The 19,260-nt window shown below is 36.9% G+C and overlaps 1 protein-coding gene and 1 non-coding gene across 2 annotated transcripts in view; both read right to left on the bottom strand.

Annotated features, from left to right (window-relative positions):
• LOC146005433 (torsin-1A-like) overlaps nt 1-19,260 on the bottom strand; it is a 108,370-nt gene that overhangs the window by 36,715 nt on the left and 52,395 nt on the right. The window contains exon 6 of the mRNA XM_083144677.1: nt 12,596-12,744. Coding sequence (XP_083000803.1) covers nt 12,596-12,744 — 149 coding nt within the window. The remainder of the gene's footprint in view (nt 1-12,595; nt 12,745-19,260) is intronic.
• On the bottom strand, nt 15,945-16,016 carry TRNAT-GGU (transfer RNA threonine (anticodon GGU)). The gene has a single exon. It is a non-coding gene; the product is annotated as a tRNA-Thr (tRNA).

Genomic DNA, 19,260 nt, shown 5'->3' with positions numbered 1-19,260 from the left:
TGGCAGCTTGTTTATAATGTCATTAACCAACCCCCGACCCTCAGAGATATTCCAAAATTTAGGTGGTAGAGTATTAATAATTTTTATAAGATATCCAATCCCCTTAGTGTCATTCACTATAAAATTAGACAATTTTGTGCTTATCATGTCCATAATTCCAACCTTTTCATTGTAAAAATTGTGGTTGCCAGCATTTTCCTCCCCAGCTATCACCAACAACCTATCTACAAGTTTCCTGACATCATCAACCCACACAAATTCTTTAGGCAGGGCGTTGTATTGTTTGATCCCACTACCTGTCTTGATCTGTGACCATATGGGCTTGATTAAATTGTTGTATTTTGCTCCACTGCTAGACTTGACTCTTTTTTGTGTGGGATCATTGTTCTGGTATAGAGCATCTGATTTTATTAATATTTCTTTGTAATACTCATAATCTTGATCTGTATAGCTGCCAGGTCTCTTCCTAGTCATCAGTTCCCACAATCCAGGTGTTCCAGGATATTTAACAAAAGCACCTTTTTCTCCAAGATGAGATTCTGAATATACAATTATATCATCTCCCATAAATGTTACTCTGAAATTGCCAATTCTATGTATGATGCTACCATCACGCTCTGTGTCAGCATATAAGCCAAAGATCTCATCTTTGTTGTCTTTAGGTGTGCTTAAATATTTTTGAGCAAGAAGACCCAATTCAATAGGATCCTGAGCAGCTTCAATTCTTCGAGGACCAACAGGACTAGGTGTATGAATACTAGAAAGTGGGGTGATTGGATAATCTAATATGTTTCTTGCAGCTACAGGTACAAGCTCTGTGATTAAATTTTGATTTTGCTCTGTAACAGTTTTGATATTTTTACCTAATTCACTAATAGCATCAATAATAGGGTGTTCTGTGCACTTGTGTTGCTCATAAAAACCTCGGTTCTCTGATTTCCATCCTTTAAATCTTTTTACAAGATAATCTCCTAATTTAAGATCATCAATGATTGGCCTTTTCATGTTTATTTATATATGTTTCAATGTCTAGAAAATTGTTGATTTTATTTCTGTATTTGCCACTATTGGGTTTTCTTGTCATATCAATTGTGACAAACCCATAGCTGTCCTGATTCCAGCACCTGCTGCAAATCTTAGAAAAATCATTGTAGCTCAGGTCCCCACCTACATATTCATCATGTATATGTTTGAGGTTGGTATGGTCTTGATGAAACACACATATAAAATTGCTGTTGTCTTGGATCAGCTGCTTGGGTATTTTAGAAAATGTCTGTGCCAGGTAGAAGCAATCAATGTTTTTGTGCCGCCCCTGTGTAAAGAAATTTCTAACCTTGTTTTGATTATCCAGTATAATGTCATCAAACACAACAACAGAGTTACCAAGACATTCATGGAGTGGCTTAACATCTGATTCAAAAGTGGCAATATCCAATCCATCATATAGCTTCATCAACTGCTGATATTTTAATTGTTCTAAGCTCTTAGAGAAGACATACAAGTGTCTGTTTTTCCAGTCTAACCAGTTGGGTGCCAATAAAAAATTATCAATGATTAGTGTAGTTTTACCACAAGCCGATGGCCCAACAATAAGACATCTAATATTATCAGGCAGCAACTTGCCATTTCTCTTAATCTGCTGTTCAGGTTCTGGCAGCCTCTTTATAACATCCCAGGTGCTCGTAGTATCACTTTGTCTGCATCGATCCAGCTGTGTTCTGGGAGTCCTAGCCATTTGACAAGTAACTTGTTGCCTTTTCTGCGGATGATTTTTTCTATGAGATATGTGTCAGGCTGTTTAGTTTTGCTGAGTTCTTCTTCATAGAATCGGCCTTTGAGAATTTCTCCTCGGTGATCTTTTATTATATATGTGTTAAGGGTCCCAGGTTTAACTTGAACCACTGTAAATAATTCAGTGCTCCAGTTTCTTGTAAAGCCTCTTTTGAATAAGTGCTTATATTTGCTGATTCTTACTTGATCACCAACCTTGTATTTGGCTTTTCTTGTTGTTGGCTGGTATCTAGGATAATAAACAGTGCTGATCAATTTTTGCTCATCAGATGAAGTTACTTCAGAGGGTTTCATGTTGATTGTGGAATGGACCGAGTTGTTATATTTTTGTAGAAGTTCTGGAAGAATATTAATCCATTTATAATTACCTTGAAGTGTAAATTGTTTATACATATGATTTTTTAGGGTTTTGTTGAATCTCTCTACAATTGAGGCCTTGAGATCACTGTAACTCGAGTAACGTTGTATTGACTGGCTTTTAATAAATTGTTGGAACACAGAATTATAAAATTCTTTGCCATTATCTGTTTGCAAATAGCACGGTGATCTTCCACTCTGATTGATGATTGTCCTGAAGGCTTCTGTAACACATTTTCCAGTCTTGGATTTGAGTGGCACAGCCCAGGCAAATTTTGAAAATGTATCTATGACAGTAAGTAGATACTTGTAGCCCTTGTTAATTTTGTCTAAATTTTTCAGGTGTCCACTTGCTATTTCCACCAAGTCGCTCTGCCATAAATCATCTATGCATTTTGTAACTACTGGCAGTCTCTTATAATTATGTCTGGCTTGTCTGTGTAATTCATCAACAATAATTTGTCTAGACATAATATGTAAACAAGAATATTGCAACTATAGGGTGTTCAGCAGCTGATACTACAGGATTTTCTAAATAGAGTTTGTCTCCTATTTGTATATTAAATTCCAGAGAGCCATCATCTTCAGCATAAGATGTTTCTAATGTATTGGGATCTGTAAAATCCTCTAACTCTACACTGGTGATTTTTGCTTTGTTATCAGCATTTGTTATTGATAAGGTAGGGTAGTGGTGTGCCTGTGGTTGAAGCCAATATTTGATCTTGATTGGTCTAAGTGTGCCCCCAACAAAAAACTGGTAATAAAATTGTGCAGGGGACAGCATATATATTTTGCCACCTGGTGTAAATGGTGAATCATATTCTTTGTTGGGGATGCTGTACAATTCAAGAATTACTGTATGTTTAGGATTCTCGATTATGCCTGTTATTTCTTTTTCTGCTGTAAGCAATCTACTTGTTACAGATTCAAGGTGCTCATTGATAGTACTAACAACATCATCATGGCCTGGCTTGATCTTTATGTCCACAACAAGTTTCTTGTATTGTTGCACAATCTCTTGTAGCTGGGTGGCAAAAACAGACAGATCATTTGCTTGGTTGGATTCCATGCTTCCTAGCTGTTGCTTGATATTAGCTACAATTTGCTGTAAATTTTCAACAACTGCCAATTTTGAATTTTGAGCAGTAAGATCATGGACCTGTCTTCTGATATCCTCAAACAGGGCATGCAGTTCATTAATATGTTGATTAGTTGGTAGAGTGGCCACTGTCTGAGTAAGTTGTTTGATCTCTGTCTGGATATTCTTGATATCTTCTGATTTCAATATGCGATTCACAGCTCTCTTAATATTTTTAAGTTCCTGTGATGTAGGCAGATTTGATACAGTATTCTGCAAAGATTCAAGTGCCAATTTCACATCATTTAATTCAGAAGCATCAGCCACATTTTGCATAGCATTTTGGAGCAGGGCTATATCTGCCTGAGTGGGTGTTGATTGTTGTAAAATTTCAAGATTTGTTTGGATATCATCGATCAAGTGATGAAAATGAGATAGCTCAGATTCAGTGTTGAGGTTTTCAAGCTTTGTGATCTGTTGCTGGACACTGACAAGAGTGTCTACAATACCAGGCAAGCGGGATTCTAGAGATTCTTGTACATTTGTCAAATCACTTTGCACTGCTGCTATTGTACCCTCAAGATGGGTTATGGTACTTTGAATTTTTCCAAAATCTTCATATGTTTCAAGTTGCAGCTTGATGTTGGCAACACTCCGAGTTATTGCATTCAAAGCATCAGAAGATGGCAAATTGTTCATAAAATTTTCAAGTGTCTCAATTTTTTCTTTAACCTCGGCTATGGCATTGTTCAGAGGACCCAGATTTGGTATCTGTAGTGATTGAATCTGTTCCTTTAGAGTGGAAATCACTAGATCAAAATCTTCTTGTGATTTTATGCTTTTGACAATTGTTTGGAGCTGTGTCTGGACATTATTTATCTGCTCTTCCAATTGTTGTTTCAATTGCTCAGAGTTGGTGGCCTGGGTCTTAAATTTGGCTTGAAGAGCTGCTACAGCTTCTTCTAAACTTTGAAAATTATCCAATGTGGCCAAATCAGTATATTTCTGAAGCAGCAATTTGAGTTCTGAATCAATTTTAAGAAGAGGGTCCATGCATTGTGATTGTAAATTTGTAATTTCTAGTTAAAGACTGGCATTGAGTGTGGTTTGTAAAGCTTGTAAATCACTTCTTAATTTTTTGACTCTGACATCAAGCATCAGAATCTCGTCACTGTGATCTTCATGTCTTGTATGGCCAAATATATCATTAGGCATTTTGATTTAGTGGTTATTTATTATTGAATACCTGATTCTTAATTCTATAAAAAAAGGTATAAGCTTGTCATAGGATCCCGGGACCTCAATATATAAGCAGTCACCAGCAGAAACAGTATATACAGTGCCAGAAATCATGTTTGAGTGCTTAATTCTATAGATATTTTTCCCTATTGAAACCTTGACATCACCCTCAGGGGTTGTAATAAATTGTAATTGACCACCTACAGGTAATTGGTAATGATTTAAATTATTGTTAAATATGTACAATGTTTTACCTGTTTCATCATCAACATCTGTAAGTATGCTCTTCAGATGAATAATCAACAAAGCACTTAGTTTAGATATTATATCAGAAGAGGGTTGTGGTGTTGGCAGGTCCATAACAGCCTGTTTTTTGAACACAAATAAGTTCATAGGCATGTTTATTTATTTCAAATCATGCTCTGTAATTGGGCATTGATTACCACTTCTCAAGTCACAATGACCCCATGGTAGAGTATGTATGCCACATGACAAAATACATCTCTTATCATCATGTGGGTCCAGAGCCACTTTTCTTACAATATTGCTAGTCAACAAGTGATCCACACTCTGAATTCTGGATTCTGATGTTCTGATTGTGCTACATGATTTGAGGCAATTTTTGTAATCTTCAAATTCAAGCTCTTTGTCTACAGTCACTCTGCCAATGCCCTGGGCTTTTTTGGCAACAACACCACTACATGTTTCAAAACTGTACATCTTGGCCCTTAACCCAGCAAATGCCACAATAACATCACCAAGTGTCTCATCTTTTAACTTGCCAGGCACCTTTTTGTTGTGGTGTTGAATTTTTGAATGTTCACTGGTATCAAAGTATTTAAACAATTCACGCTGGGACATATCTTGATAAACATCTTCTGTCTGAATATCAAGAACAAAACTATCTGTGTCCATGTACATCAGTTTTACACGATCCTTATAAAAAGGCTTCAACACATCATAATACAATTTTAACATGTGTAATTTGGCCAATTCCAATATCACAGCCCCTACATAAATAGGCTTATCAAACTTAATCTTTGTTTTTTTCATATTAAAAAGTGCCATATTTTCATCATAAATTCTTCTATAATTGAAATTAGGCTTTGCAATCAATTTTTTGCTCCGGCTGGGGTCAGTAATTAATTTAACATCAGTATGTTTTCTGACATTTTCTATGGTTTTGCCATACACAGAATTGACCATCAATTTAAACAAGGCCTTATCAAATTGGCTCATTGCAGATGTTCGAAGCTCTGTGTTTGTATCAATATATGGCTTCAACCATCTTGAGTGCCTGAACCTCAAAACTTTGCCAACTTTGCTCACTTGAACACCATGATTCATCAGGAACTGGAGGTTTTTGTAATATATGACATAATCCTGTTTTCGCTCCAGAGTCATCATCAATTTCTTTTGTTTAGAGCCAGGTGAGCACTTAACCTCAGGAATTGGGGGCAGATCAGAAAATGTGTTGTGTAAATTATCTGGAATTGTCAGATCAACCTCTAAGAAGAGGCCATAGTCACTGTCATCAAAATCCTTAAGATCTTCAATATTGAAATCTTCAACCCACTCAAGCCCTGCATATGGCAGTTTATCCATCATAGCATAACCATAGAGGCTGTTGGCATCTACATACAGTATATAATTTGATGGCAGTGCTGGATCATAATCAGGATTATATTTGTTATTTGCTCTGGCATATCTCTGAGAGCATTGCACCATTCCTCCTCTTATACATTGCTCCATAAACAGATACATATCTTGATCTTGGATCAGATCCAATTGCATTTTAGTGTTCAAAAACATTGCAGACCATGCTAGGCCTGGCGCACTGTAAAAATACATTGGATCCAGCTTATAATTTTGCATGGAAGATTTTCTGAATGCCTGCAGTATATCAGCTAAGAGGGTCACATCAAGTTTCAAATATGCCTTGTGATAATCACCAAATGACTTGCATTTTAAATTGTTCCATATCAATTGGGCATGGTGATAATCATCATCAGTGATTCCAGATCCTCTGATTTTGCTGTAAAACTCTTGTTGTGGTGGCAGAGCACACTCATCAAATTTAGAAAAACCTGTAACATAGTCATATGGATATACACCCTTCCGCCTAATTAATTTCAGGTCCTGATTTGGAAACAAGGCACATGTGATTTTGAATTGATCATCAGATAATTGAGTGGCCAGTGTAGCCAGGCTAGCAGACAGAATTCTGTAGGAATCAAGAAATCTTAAGTGAATAGGAACACCATTAACTTTAATTATTTTGCTAATGGCAATATATTTCTCATCATTTTCTGCTAAAATATTTAAATTCTGCTTGTCAAACCCCTCGTACCTGATCAAATGATGAAAATCATAATTGGATGCACCATGGCAAAATATGGGGACAAATTTTTGTCTCTGGATCTTAATATTACAGCTATTACACAGGGCCATTAAGAATTTACCATCTGTATGAGAATGGTGTTTCACCTTGATATTTGTATCTGAAAATTCAGAATCACATACCGGGCATTTTTCTGCATTGTTGAAATCTTCAATCTGTTTCTCTGTTAAAGGCATCATAGGTTTTGATTTTAATAAGATATTAGATGCTATGTTATGGCACTCATTTTCTATTCTATGTGCAAATTTTTTGATGGCATCTGGTCCCATGTATAAATATTCTTTACTAACAACACCATCCTGTACAATCACATAATAAAAACTAGAAGGTTCATGTAATTGATATGATGTAATTGAAGATTCCTCAGGGTCTGGGCTACAGAATGCAAGAGGTTTGAGATTTGATTCAAAATCACAGACTATATATGCTGGGTGTTCCAACAAGGCTTCAAACTTTTTGAATTTGCAATTTTCACTTGGCATTGGCATCACCATATGAACAGGTTTATGGTTGCCACAGTATTTCAGATGCTCAATTAACTTGTTTTTAGCAATTTCTGAATTCACTTCCCGAACCCCATTCACCATTTTTTGACCATCAAATACAGTTAAACATCTTCTGCACAACTTAAATATTCTATTAAATTTGTCTAGTTGTTTTCTTACTAAAGCTTCAAGACTGTGTATCAAAGTGTAATGGTGTGTATCATCCCCTTCAATTAAGAGCAGATCAATCGGAACAGCAGAATCATTATCAAGTGTACTGATTCTGAGAGGTGCTATCAAGCAATTGCCACGACCAGTGGAACAAATAAATACATTAATAGATAATTGTTTACCATTGATATCCCTGGCCTTTTTTTCAAATTTATCAATATTCTGAACAGACATTGGATATTCTAAGCCCTTCATTGCTTCATCGAAATTGTGTTCATATTGTTTATAATAAGTTATTCTCTCAGGATTCCTTAAAACTGGAAACAAAGCAGCTAAAATACACCACAAAAGGCATTTTTCATCATTATTTTTTATATTAACCACGGCTTGTTTGTTTTTAATATTGGCAGGTAATGGCAAATATGTAGATCCTTGTAATGGGCTGAATTCAGAAATATTAACATAGAGCTTGTGTGGAGATCCGCATAGGCTCCATCCAGACTCTTTTGCTGCAAATTCAGAGTGTTTAATATTCAATTGATCTATCAAACTGCTTATTATTTTGTCTGAATTTGCATTTGAATATACAGCTACAGTTTCTGTTATGTGGGGCTGTGTAAATTTTGTGCCATTTGGTTTCTTATATTGTGTAAACAATTTGAGGGACAGCTTATAAGAGCCATTTTGTGCATTTAGAATTGCCTGCACATCAGGATTTACACTGTTCAAAAAATTCTTAATACCACATTTTTGCTCTGATACAAACCGGTAATCCCTAAGTTGGCCATTAAAACTGCTATGGATAGGTGGTGCATAGCGCGGCTGCTTTGCTGCTCTAGCATTAACAGGTGCTTCATGCTTCCTTTTCAGACCAGATGTAGATGGTTGTGAGGGCAATATTGATGACTGTACATAACAAGTACATTTATGCCTATTGTAATATGCTTTGCTTAATATTTTATGGCATCTTGGACAAATTTTTGTGGCCTTTCTGCATTTCTTAGGGTCACAAATATGCCGGTGCCTAGACCAATTAGAACTAGATATATTTTTATTACACTGATTGCAATATTTTTGATTTGGCATTTTTATTGTTTATTTATATAAAATTTCCTGGTCCAAAAAAACAGAACTATGGATAATATGCCAAAACAATTATAACAGCAATTAGTGGCTGAGCTGGTGCTTTTATACCCAAACAACAGCAGTAACTAGGCTCTGGTGATCCCCAATATAAAATAATTTTGCTCTATTATGCTGTTGTATAACACACTTTACCAGGTTTCAGATCTGGGAACTATCAGTTGTACATCAACTAGGAGAATATTCTCAAAATCTCACGTGTGGAGATATTATTTTGCCACATATATTTCAATCTTACATATTTTATCAGGCCTCAAACCCAGAGCTCTTGTTTACAAGGCAACAATATTAACACTTTGCCATCAGGGGAGGCCTCACATTTTATCAGGACTCAAACCCAGAAGCCTCTTGATTACAAGGCAATAAAAACCATGGGGCTATGCACCACACTCTACTGGGTCTCAGAACCCAGGAGCTATGAGCTCTATATCAGCTAAATACAATTCAAAGTTGGACTTTGAACTGTGCAATGAATATTCTGTAAGTCTGACTTGTGTTTATATTGACAGAACAGAGCCTTTTAGAATTTTACTCAGGCTTGCATGACAGCAAACAAGAGGGCAATGTTCTTTTACTAAGAATTTCCCCCCCTGTTACACAGAAATATTAATAGAAGTTTTATGCCCTTTCAGTGAATTACACAGAATTATCATTAATGCCCCCTTTTAGCTGTGTAGATTATATCTCTTGCGTGCCGGCATATAAAGCCACTAGGCATGCAAGCAAAACTTCCCGATCAAAACTTTTTGATATATTGCTGAGCTAAATAATTGCTTACCCCGGGCAAAAAAAACTGATCAAAAGATTAGAAAGAACATGAAACAGCCTGCCCTTGTCCAAGTAATCCTCTATTGTATTGATCTGTAAGTTGTAGAGCAAGAGAAAATGAGCATTTTTGGTTTAGTTTAAAGTGTAGTCAAAACAATATCAAAAGAGGCATATTTTTGACAAGCTTATGGACAACAAACTGAGAGATTCAGCCTTTGTACACATGGCCGAATCAATCAGAGGGGGGTTCTTCATTTCTACACCAGAATTCAAGATTCTTGGGATTTTGACAGAAAAACACACTGTAAACAATAAGATCATATAGGAACTTGGCATAGTTTTAAGTGTAGGCAAATCTGTCTATTAGGGTTCTTCATTTCTACACTAGAATTCAGGGTTCTTGGAATTAAGAGCATATCACACTTGAAGAATTGGGGCATATGGGCATCTTGTCATAGTTTTAAGTGTAGCCAAACGGGCTGTTCAATCAAATAACCTCTTCATTTGTACGCTATAAGTGAGTTTATAATATCATCAATACAACTACTACTCACATGCAATGAAAAACTTACTACAGAAGTGGGGTTGAAGGTACCAGAACACACGCCTTACTCCCCAGCAAGGCCCGCCGCTCATAAGGACGATACGGACGCCGCACTGCCGTGTGTAACCACAAGTGAACAAACATTACATTAACATTTATATATTAGCTTTTACATTGTCTGACTTGCAAATATTCCATTGCTTATAGATTGTTGGTTAGTCGGTTCTGTATTCATTATTCCGTGACAATTGCGAACTTTGCACACCACCATGCAGGGGAATAGACAACTTGGAGAGAAATGTGGCGGGGTGCCATCCTCCCACTTTACGAGACGCAGAGCATTCTCAGGCATGGTCGCGAGGGGTAAGAGGCGAGGGAACTGGGAGAATAACATGCGCGGGTTCTGTGGCTTGGAGGATGGAGGGTTTGTCATCCGAAACCCACCCCATCCCTAGGTGAAACTGGCACTCTCTCTGGAGAACGGTAAACAATGAAGAGTTGCCAGAAGCAATAAAGTTAACATAAGAAAGAAAATTACCAACCATTGAAAAAAATCATTCTGTATTCCATAATCTTATTCACTTATGACATAAGAGTAGAGCAATAAATAACACAATTTCCAATGAGGAAAGAAAATATCGGTAACTGAAAATGTACAGACTCTTGCTTGATTTTTGTTATTTACCGTCGCTTTCTGTTACTTTTCGGTAATCACAATGATGAGGATGAGTGATGATATAATGAAATTGATGGATAGGCATTCACAAAGAACACACATACCCATGCCGGGATTCGAACCCAGAAGCCCTGGCTTTGTAATGTGGTATACTACCCACGGAAGTCGGCTATAGATTCTTGTTACATGCAAAATAATCGTGTATATGCATTGTATTTTTTCTGAGTTTAGTGAAAAGTACATTTGGATTACAATGATGTGGACTACATCATGTAGATGTAATTACATGTTTTGATTAGCACGTTTGAAAAAAATCCTGATATGTGACAAAGTTCTCCAATTTCTTTTCAAGGCAGATGTTAAATAAATTAGAAACTCGTCATCAAAACTCACCAAGAGCTGCTACAGGAACCTGTGAACTACAAATTTCTTAAAATTTTCTAAAATTGTCTTGCAACCCCGAAGCAATAAAATGACTGGATGGGAAGACGATAGTATTGACACTTGTTTCTTCATTTTCCATGGAAAAGTGAAGCTTTTTCGGTAGTTGTGTGCTGTAGTTGTGCATTTGTCGCGATGAACAGTGTGGAGAAATTGTTGGTGCGAAGTTTTTCTACCAGAAGTCTGGATGGAAAAATAAGCATAAAAAACCTAGGCCGAATTTGAATCTAGAACAAGTGTCAAAGAAGGGAGGTCGTGAGTTCACTCGCAAATTTTTCGTTGAAGGACAGAAGCATGAATTTCAGTTACAAGCATGTCTGAAGATTTCTGGTAAGTTTGAAGTTTTTACTTTAGAGCTTCTGGTAATGCAGATATCACCTTTCCAGTGAGATATTTATTTTGGTGCCCTATTTCACATATCAATTAGTAATGTTGGACAGGAAACTTTTTCTGTTTAACTTTTTTTACTAGAAATTTTCATGATCAATGCACGTAAATATTTGTCATCAAGTTGTGTAAAAATTAATATCCCTTCTTCTGAATTTTCCCCTTTGTTAAACGACTAAATCTGTTAGTATTCTATTTATTCTTCCATATTCTTCACATTACTGTTAAATAATTATATTAATTTATTATAATATGTGTAAACATGTAAAACATGATATTCGGTAAACACGAACGTATCAATTTCTTATCACATTAGCTGTTATATGAAATTCACCATCTAAACTCACATTACTGGTAGAGCAAATTTGTGTCGGCCCCTGTGGCGGAGTGATTAGCACATCGCGCTATGACGCCAGGGGTCCCGGGTTCAAATCCTGGCCTGGATATGGATGTTTATGAGTGCCCATTCATCAATTTCATCATATCACTCATCCCCATCTTCACAAATTAGCCAAAAGTGGCACAAAAGGCAAAGTAAAATAAAGCAAATCAATAGAGCAAATTTGTGAGCTATCGCCCCTCCACTTTGGTTCACCACAAACTGCCACTGCTCTCCAGACATGACTTTGTATGACTATGATTTGTTTCCAAAAATGAAATAACCACTACAAGGATGTCATCACCAGCATTGCTTCATCCATATTTCATTTACATGCTATCACAAAATGATGCACTTAGTGGTTTACACCATCAGCCTGAGGTTTGGAACAATGTTCTCGCAGCAGCAGGAGATTACATCGAGGGATTATGTAATCACATCCAGGATAATTTAATCACTTATTTAATTATCCTTCAGGTGTTCAAAACCATAATGGAATTTTTTTCTCACACTTGTTTGGATCTGATGGCCATTGTTTTGCAATGATTCAGAAAGGTTTTTCTTCAGGAAATTGCTCTCTTTGTGTTCATTACCACTGTCACTTGTCACTTTGTACATATGTATACATATATCATAAATACATTATTTACACTTGAATTTCATTAATTTTTAATACTTTAAAGATCTGAATTTACCTCAAATTTGAAATTAAATATGAAATAGCATATAACTTACCCATCTCATTAAAGGAACTTTGATGTAAAATACCCTGAAAATCAAGCCATTTAGCACTTTGTCTTTCTTTTCCACTTTTCCAAATTTTATACATTTTCTGTGTTATCAAGTTCCCTCCTGCTGTGTTCAAGAATACAAAGATAGATTTTCTGGAAAAGAAAATTAGTTACGATTATTTTCAATATTAAAGTGTTGGGATGAATATTTATTTTCTAATAAACATGTATACTTGAGGACATATAAGGGGTCATTTATGTCAAACTGGGACTTTTGATTTTTCAGAATAAAATACACCCCAGACATATATATATATATATATATATATATATATATATATATATATATATATATATATATATATATATATATATAAATTATACTTATCAGACAAGTGTGTACTATTACCTTGTGATGTGCTAAAGTCACAGGTAACGTAAATCACTTTGTTAACAAGATAGAGGACAAACATGTAAGTGTGAACATGGAACAGCCTGAGAGTGCACAGGCTAAACAATTACCCTTATGGCTGTGTTTCAAGAAAACCTTACCAACACAAAAAGCATCATTGCATGAGCCACGGTAGCTCAGTCATTAGGGTGTCTGACTATCATCAAGAGACCTGGGTTTGATCTCCGGCAGGGTCAAACAGGTTTTTTTCCCATCTATTCAAACGACTCCCAGCATCATATAAAGTGGGTACCTGGAGGACACTCTAGGGGTAAAGGCAGCCAGGGGCATGGTGCTGATCACATCACCCCCATCTTTGGCAGTGATCAAGAAACTGTGGGGCCCTAAATCCACACCCCCTGCACACCTTCATGGCATGGTACAAAGCACCGGGGGAGGGGGGACATTACTTCTTTTTACATTAGCTAGACTGGGAGAAAAATCACTCTTGGTTCAGTTAAAGGACAGACTGCAGAGTGGCAGTGTACTGCTTTCAAATAACAATGAGTTGCGCAGAACTGTGTAAACAGCCTTTGCTATTGTTATCCCACAAAGACATGTTAGATTGGGTTTTGAGCATTTCAGTGCCCATACAGATCCACTTGATGTGTAACAGAGAGGGGACAGATTAATTGATACTCTATCGACATCAGCCAATATAGGCACATCAGTGTGTTGCTTTTTTGGGAAAATTACCGATCCAATATCTCTATAAATATCTTATAAAATTTAGTGTATTATTCTATGATTTTGTTATATTTTTTTCTGGATGTAAACATATAGTCTGCATGCCTCATTTTTTCTAAAGTAAATGTCTAAATATGTAGCTTCTTTTGAACGGATGTCCGCAGGATTTTTTCCAGGGAGAGGCTAGCAAGGTAACTTTCCAGGGGCGCAAACGAGGCATATTTCCCCCAATAATAGTATTACACCCCTTAAAAAACACTTCTTCAGATTGAAGTTATCATGTTCCTGCAACATCTTTCCAATAATTAAATGTGACTTTAATGAAATATATGTATATAATATATAAGTTTATGGTCACCTCCATTTTCCAGGAGAGGTCACGGCCTCTCCTTGCCGCCCCTTCCAGACCCCCATGATTGCAGTCATCTTGTAACATTTATTAAGGGCATCAATGAACCATCCAGGTTCATCAAGGACCATTGAGTAGAATCAGTTATCATTATTGGTAAATTTTATACTGGTACTTTATCGGTAGCAGTGAAAATTTCATATCGTTCCATCCATAATGCATAATATACCTAGGTAAGTAACTTTAACGATATAATACAAATATTAGTAAAGTTCCTTGTGATTGAGAATTTTTGTTTCAGTACTGGTATGTTGACTTCTCACCTACCCTCTAAAAATGTTTCCTTCTGCTATGACCAGAGTCCAGGACTTGTGTATCTCACTTTGTGACATTATGCTTTATGATATTTAGCTCTACGGGATGAGGCAAGTCAGGTTACATAGTACAACAAATATGTGCTTACAAACAAACACACGATTGATGTATAGTGGTTAGAGTACATGTTCTATCTGCTTGAATGTATGCTTCAATTCGACGCTCCCAGTTGCATAAAATGTCAGCTAGAGTGAAGAGCGTGATTTGGAAGGTGGTGCCTGTGATCATTTCTCGAGGTGGTCCTGGCTCTTAATTTTCTTAGCATAAGATGGTATTACATGTACCCACAAGTAAAAATCAAGAAATGTTATATCTGGCAACGGTAGTGGCCATTAACCTATGTAACCTGACTCTTGTCACCCCTCAATTATTTATGAAACACCTAAATACTAAAATATGTTTTAATCATATTTTCTACCAAAAGCAATTTAAAAATTTCAACAAGGAAGTGCTATAGCTGCACCACCGTTATAACTTGTGTGGGGACTGCCTTTATGGCACTGACCCTCTGTTGGTTCATTTACCTAAGAAGGAACTTGCATTCAAACAGCCAATTAGACCTTTTGATGGTCCCCTCCTTGAGCAACAAGCAGCAACTTTTCAAATACTCCTCCCCGAAGCAGCCAGCAGGGAAACAGAATTTTGTCAAAATAGCCATTCTGTGCTGCAATTGGGGACCGTTTCATACAGTGGCACTATTATAAATGCAAATAGTCATTTAGTGTGGTAACATGACTCAAAAGTGAGCTGGAACATATGGGAATTCTGTTCCGGCAAACCAGTTTGGTGCAGGAACTCAGTTCATGCTACAACATTGGACATTTATTTAATTTATTTAATACACTTACATTAATTATTGTAAACAATAGATGAAGAGGAAAAGAGAAAGTCCTTGTACTAAATTTGTCTCCTGAATGTGGTCAGTCAGTAGATGTCAGGCATTTCAGGGTGACAGTTTCATCTTTTGTTTGATAGTCCCTGATGACCAAAGCAATATGCGTACCTGGGAAGAGGGGTTGATTTCCCAGAAGCAGGAAGATAAGGTTATAGCGTAAGAATGCTTTCACATTAATGCCAGTTTGCCATTGTCAGTTGTGTGCTGTGAAGTGTCACTTGTTTCTGTAGTTAGTTTGTCCGTGGCCTTATAATTTTTCCCCTTGTGTAATATACCAGCATCCGATAGTTTTTTACTTTTCTAGAATATTGGATTAAAATTAAAAGGAACATTCTGCAATATTTCAGTGTTATTACAAAAGAACACAATGATATTGGTACTGTGCATGAAATTGAAGAAAGTGAGAACAAGATAAGTAGCTGAAGAATGGAAACTTGCCAGAATATGATGAAAATGTTAGAAAATCAGGTAATGTAGATTTTGAACCTCTCAACAAAAAATGTAAATACAAATATTCACTTCGTGATTGCTGGTCAGACACACAATCATTGCATTTTCAGACAAGTAAGTCTTGTAGAAATTTCAGCGAAAAATGCAGGCTCAACCAGGACTTGAACCTGGGTCTCTGGCATACCATGCCATTGCTCTAATCATTGAGCTACCGAGCCGGCATGGTCTCGCCTGATTTTTTGCTATCGCTGTTTTACCTGCGTGGAATTGTCTCTGCCTACTGCAACGGAATCGTGTTGTGGTATCTGTTGCCTTTAAAACACAGTAGACTTCGACATTGCCTGTTTCCTCCCAGCGTAGAGATGTTAATTATTGAAGATTAGGCACACACAGGAGATGTACTAATGCTCAATGGTTAGAGCAATGCCACTGCATGCCATAGACCTGGGTTCGAGTAATAGTCGAGCCTGCATTTTTCGAAGAAAATTTCTACATAGTACATCTCCTGTGTGTGCCTAATCTTCAATTAATTCTTTGTTGGTTGTTGCAAATCAAAGTCTTGGGTGTACAAGTGTTGAAAGAATTGGGGTTAATATGCAAAAGCATCCAGGTAGAAGCAAGTCGGTGTCTATTGACTGTGTAAATTATAATATCAGACATTATAGTGAGACAATGGTAAAGCAACAAGTATCACTGCAGCAGAAAATTCATGAACACTACAATTCTGTAGCAGTAGCGAAAACTTTTGAGATGGAAAATGAGGTTTTAGCAAGGCAACAGAACAAGCATGTAGAATCAATGGGCAAAGTTTTTGGGACACCATACTATACTAATAAAAGCAGTTGTCCTTACACAATCTTCTCTAGTTAGTACATCTACAAGAGATGAATGGCTGTGAGTTAGGGAAGGTATATGGTAATGTTCAATGTGCAGATATCATTAGCTGCATTGCAACTGAAATGAAAAAGAGGGTAATGAAAGAAGTCTTGGAAAGAAAGCATAAAATTAGCATTCTAATAGACCACCCTTGGAAACTTGGTCCCTTACATTGAAAGAGGAACATAAATTGAGAGTATTTGAAAATAAGATCCTTAGGAAAATATTTGGACCTAAAAGGGATGAGGAGACAGGTGAGTGGAGAAGGTTACATAATTTAGAACTACATAATTTGTATTCATGTCCAGATATTATTAGAATGATTACATCAAGAAGACTTAGGTGGGTAGGCCATGTGGCATAAATGGGAAAGGAAATAGGAGTTTACAGGATTCTTGTTGGGAAACCTGATGGTAAGAGACCTATAGGAAGGCCAAGACGAAGATGGAGGGATAACGTTGAGATGGACCTAAAGGAAATACGTGGGTATTTCCATCCCCACGTAGGTGGGGATGGAAAAGAGTATATAGATCTTGCTCAGAATAGGTACAGATGGAAGGCCTGTGTTGCTGCAGCCATGAACCTTCTGCTTTAAGAAGGCTAGAGAGTTAGTTAGTTAGTTAATAGACCAAGTTGCTATTAAGTCTTGTTTGTTCTTGCTTTGAAAGAAAAGCCTTCGTACACTCATCTAATTGGACGTCAATTGGTTAATCTTATTGTATTTTGACCAGGAACTTAAGCTTTGCTGGTGTCCTTTAGATTTTTAACGACTTCAAAATCATTCATTTGCTCTATGCCAGTTTCAAAACCTCGTGTAATGACTGCTTGATCAAGGTGCACTCTCACTGGTGGATTGTTTGAAGCAAAATCTATGCAATAAAAACGAAATGCAAAGTCAACAGCTATACTATATTCCAACCATTTGTAACTGTGAAACCAGCTAGATTCAAAAGCCCTTTCTTTCCCACCTATTCTATTTCTAGGGAAAACCACCAGAGTTGTTTGGTACGGTCCTAATTTCACCCTTACATCACATTCTATTCTGTTATGTGGTATTGTATTCACAGAGTCACAAGGATCTATTGATATGTCAATAGGCTTACCTGGTGTTTGTTCAGTGTCAGGAGCACCGAAACAGGATCATTTGTTATTTACAAGTGCACCGATAACACTACAACTTGCACTATCACAGGCACCACCACTTGAACTTTCAGCTGTCTTGTTTCGATCGTGACCACCTGGTGTTTGTTCAGTGTCAGGGGCATCGAAACAGGATGGTTTGTTATTTACAAGTTCGCCATAACCACTACAACTGGCACTATCACAAACGTTTGAACTTTCAACTGTCTGCTTTCAATCGAGACCACCTTCGTTTCTTTTCAGTCTTACGACAAAACTATCCATCTTCTTTTAGAGCATAAACTCACTATTTAAAAAAAAGTACGGTAAGTTTACACGAACGAAATATCACGTCCAGAAGTGGCAATTTTCATCAAATAATGGCTCCTTTGATCATTCCGAGAGACGAATTTGCAACAGAATCCGAAAAATCAAGTACAACAACAGTTACAACAAAGAAAACTAGTTGGTTCAGGGAAGAGATTTAAATACCAGCCACCAGCGACATTAATAAATAAACTTCCAACAACATAGTTGCATTGTCAAAATGTTTACTGATAAGCTTTCTGCCCCACAGAAAGCATACAATAATTAGTTGATGGTGAGAATGGAGGGGAAGGCGATTGTTGGCAGCAAATATGTTACTGTGACATTGTTGTTATTGTTATACATATTGTTTTCCTGTATTATATCAGATTTTAATTTTGAGCGTTCAGTAAAGAAAAGAACCTGTTACACATTTCCACAAATATAGGTAAGTTTGTACCAATATTGAGGAAGGGGGTGGGATTCGGGGATAAACTAAGCAAGTTCAATAAATCGAATAATCTCTACTTTTAATAATTTTGTCCTGGAATAAGAAAGATGTCACTTATTTTTTATCTTATTGAAATATCTGTCTTTAATTCTCTTTGATAAAGCGGCCCATTAGGGTGTGCCTAGGCACGCCCCGTAGCTACGCCTATGGTAATATTGTTTGAAATGGGTTAGGTGGGAGGCCATGGAAGGAGGGGCTTGGTCTGCTATCTTGAAATTGTGCCTGGTTAGAACTTTTTGAATTTCCTTGGTTAGGCCAGAATGTCGAGGGAGGCTGATCCATTTTCCTTTCATCTTTTCTTTCTGGGGGCGTGGCTGGTTCATTTTTCTTCTTTTGGTCGTGTCCAGGAGGTGGAGGAGATCCTGTTGGCTGTACCCATTGCTGATGATGATGTGATTGAATTCAGTTTGCAGGTCTTCAGGTTCTGAGGTAAGGTTGATGGCCCTCTGGAAGAAGTTGATCCAAATGTTGTTTTTCTGTTGTGCAGCATGCCAGAAAGTTTGTGGATGTATAATGTTCTCATAAAACTCTTCGAGATTTAAGGGAAGTTTCTTCAGAACTGAATGAAAATGCTTTGTTGATTGAGTATGTACTTCACACGAGAGGGGTAGCATCAAGTTTGAGAACAGTTAAAGCTATATGGTTGTCAT

This window comes from Lepisma saccharinum, chromosome 23, assembly GCF_977018435.1.
Source record: "Lepisma saccharinum chromosome 23, izLepSacc3.1, whole genome shotgun sequence".
Classification (NCBI taxonomy): domain Eukaryota; kingdom Metazoa; phylum Arthropoda; class Insecta; order Zygentoma; family Lepismatidae; genus Lepisma; species Lepisma saccharinum.
The sequence above is the reverse complement of the archived record's forward strand: the minus strand, read 5'-3'. Positions and strand labels throughout refer to the sequence as shown.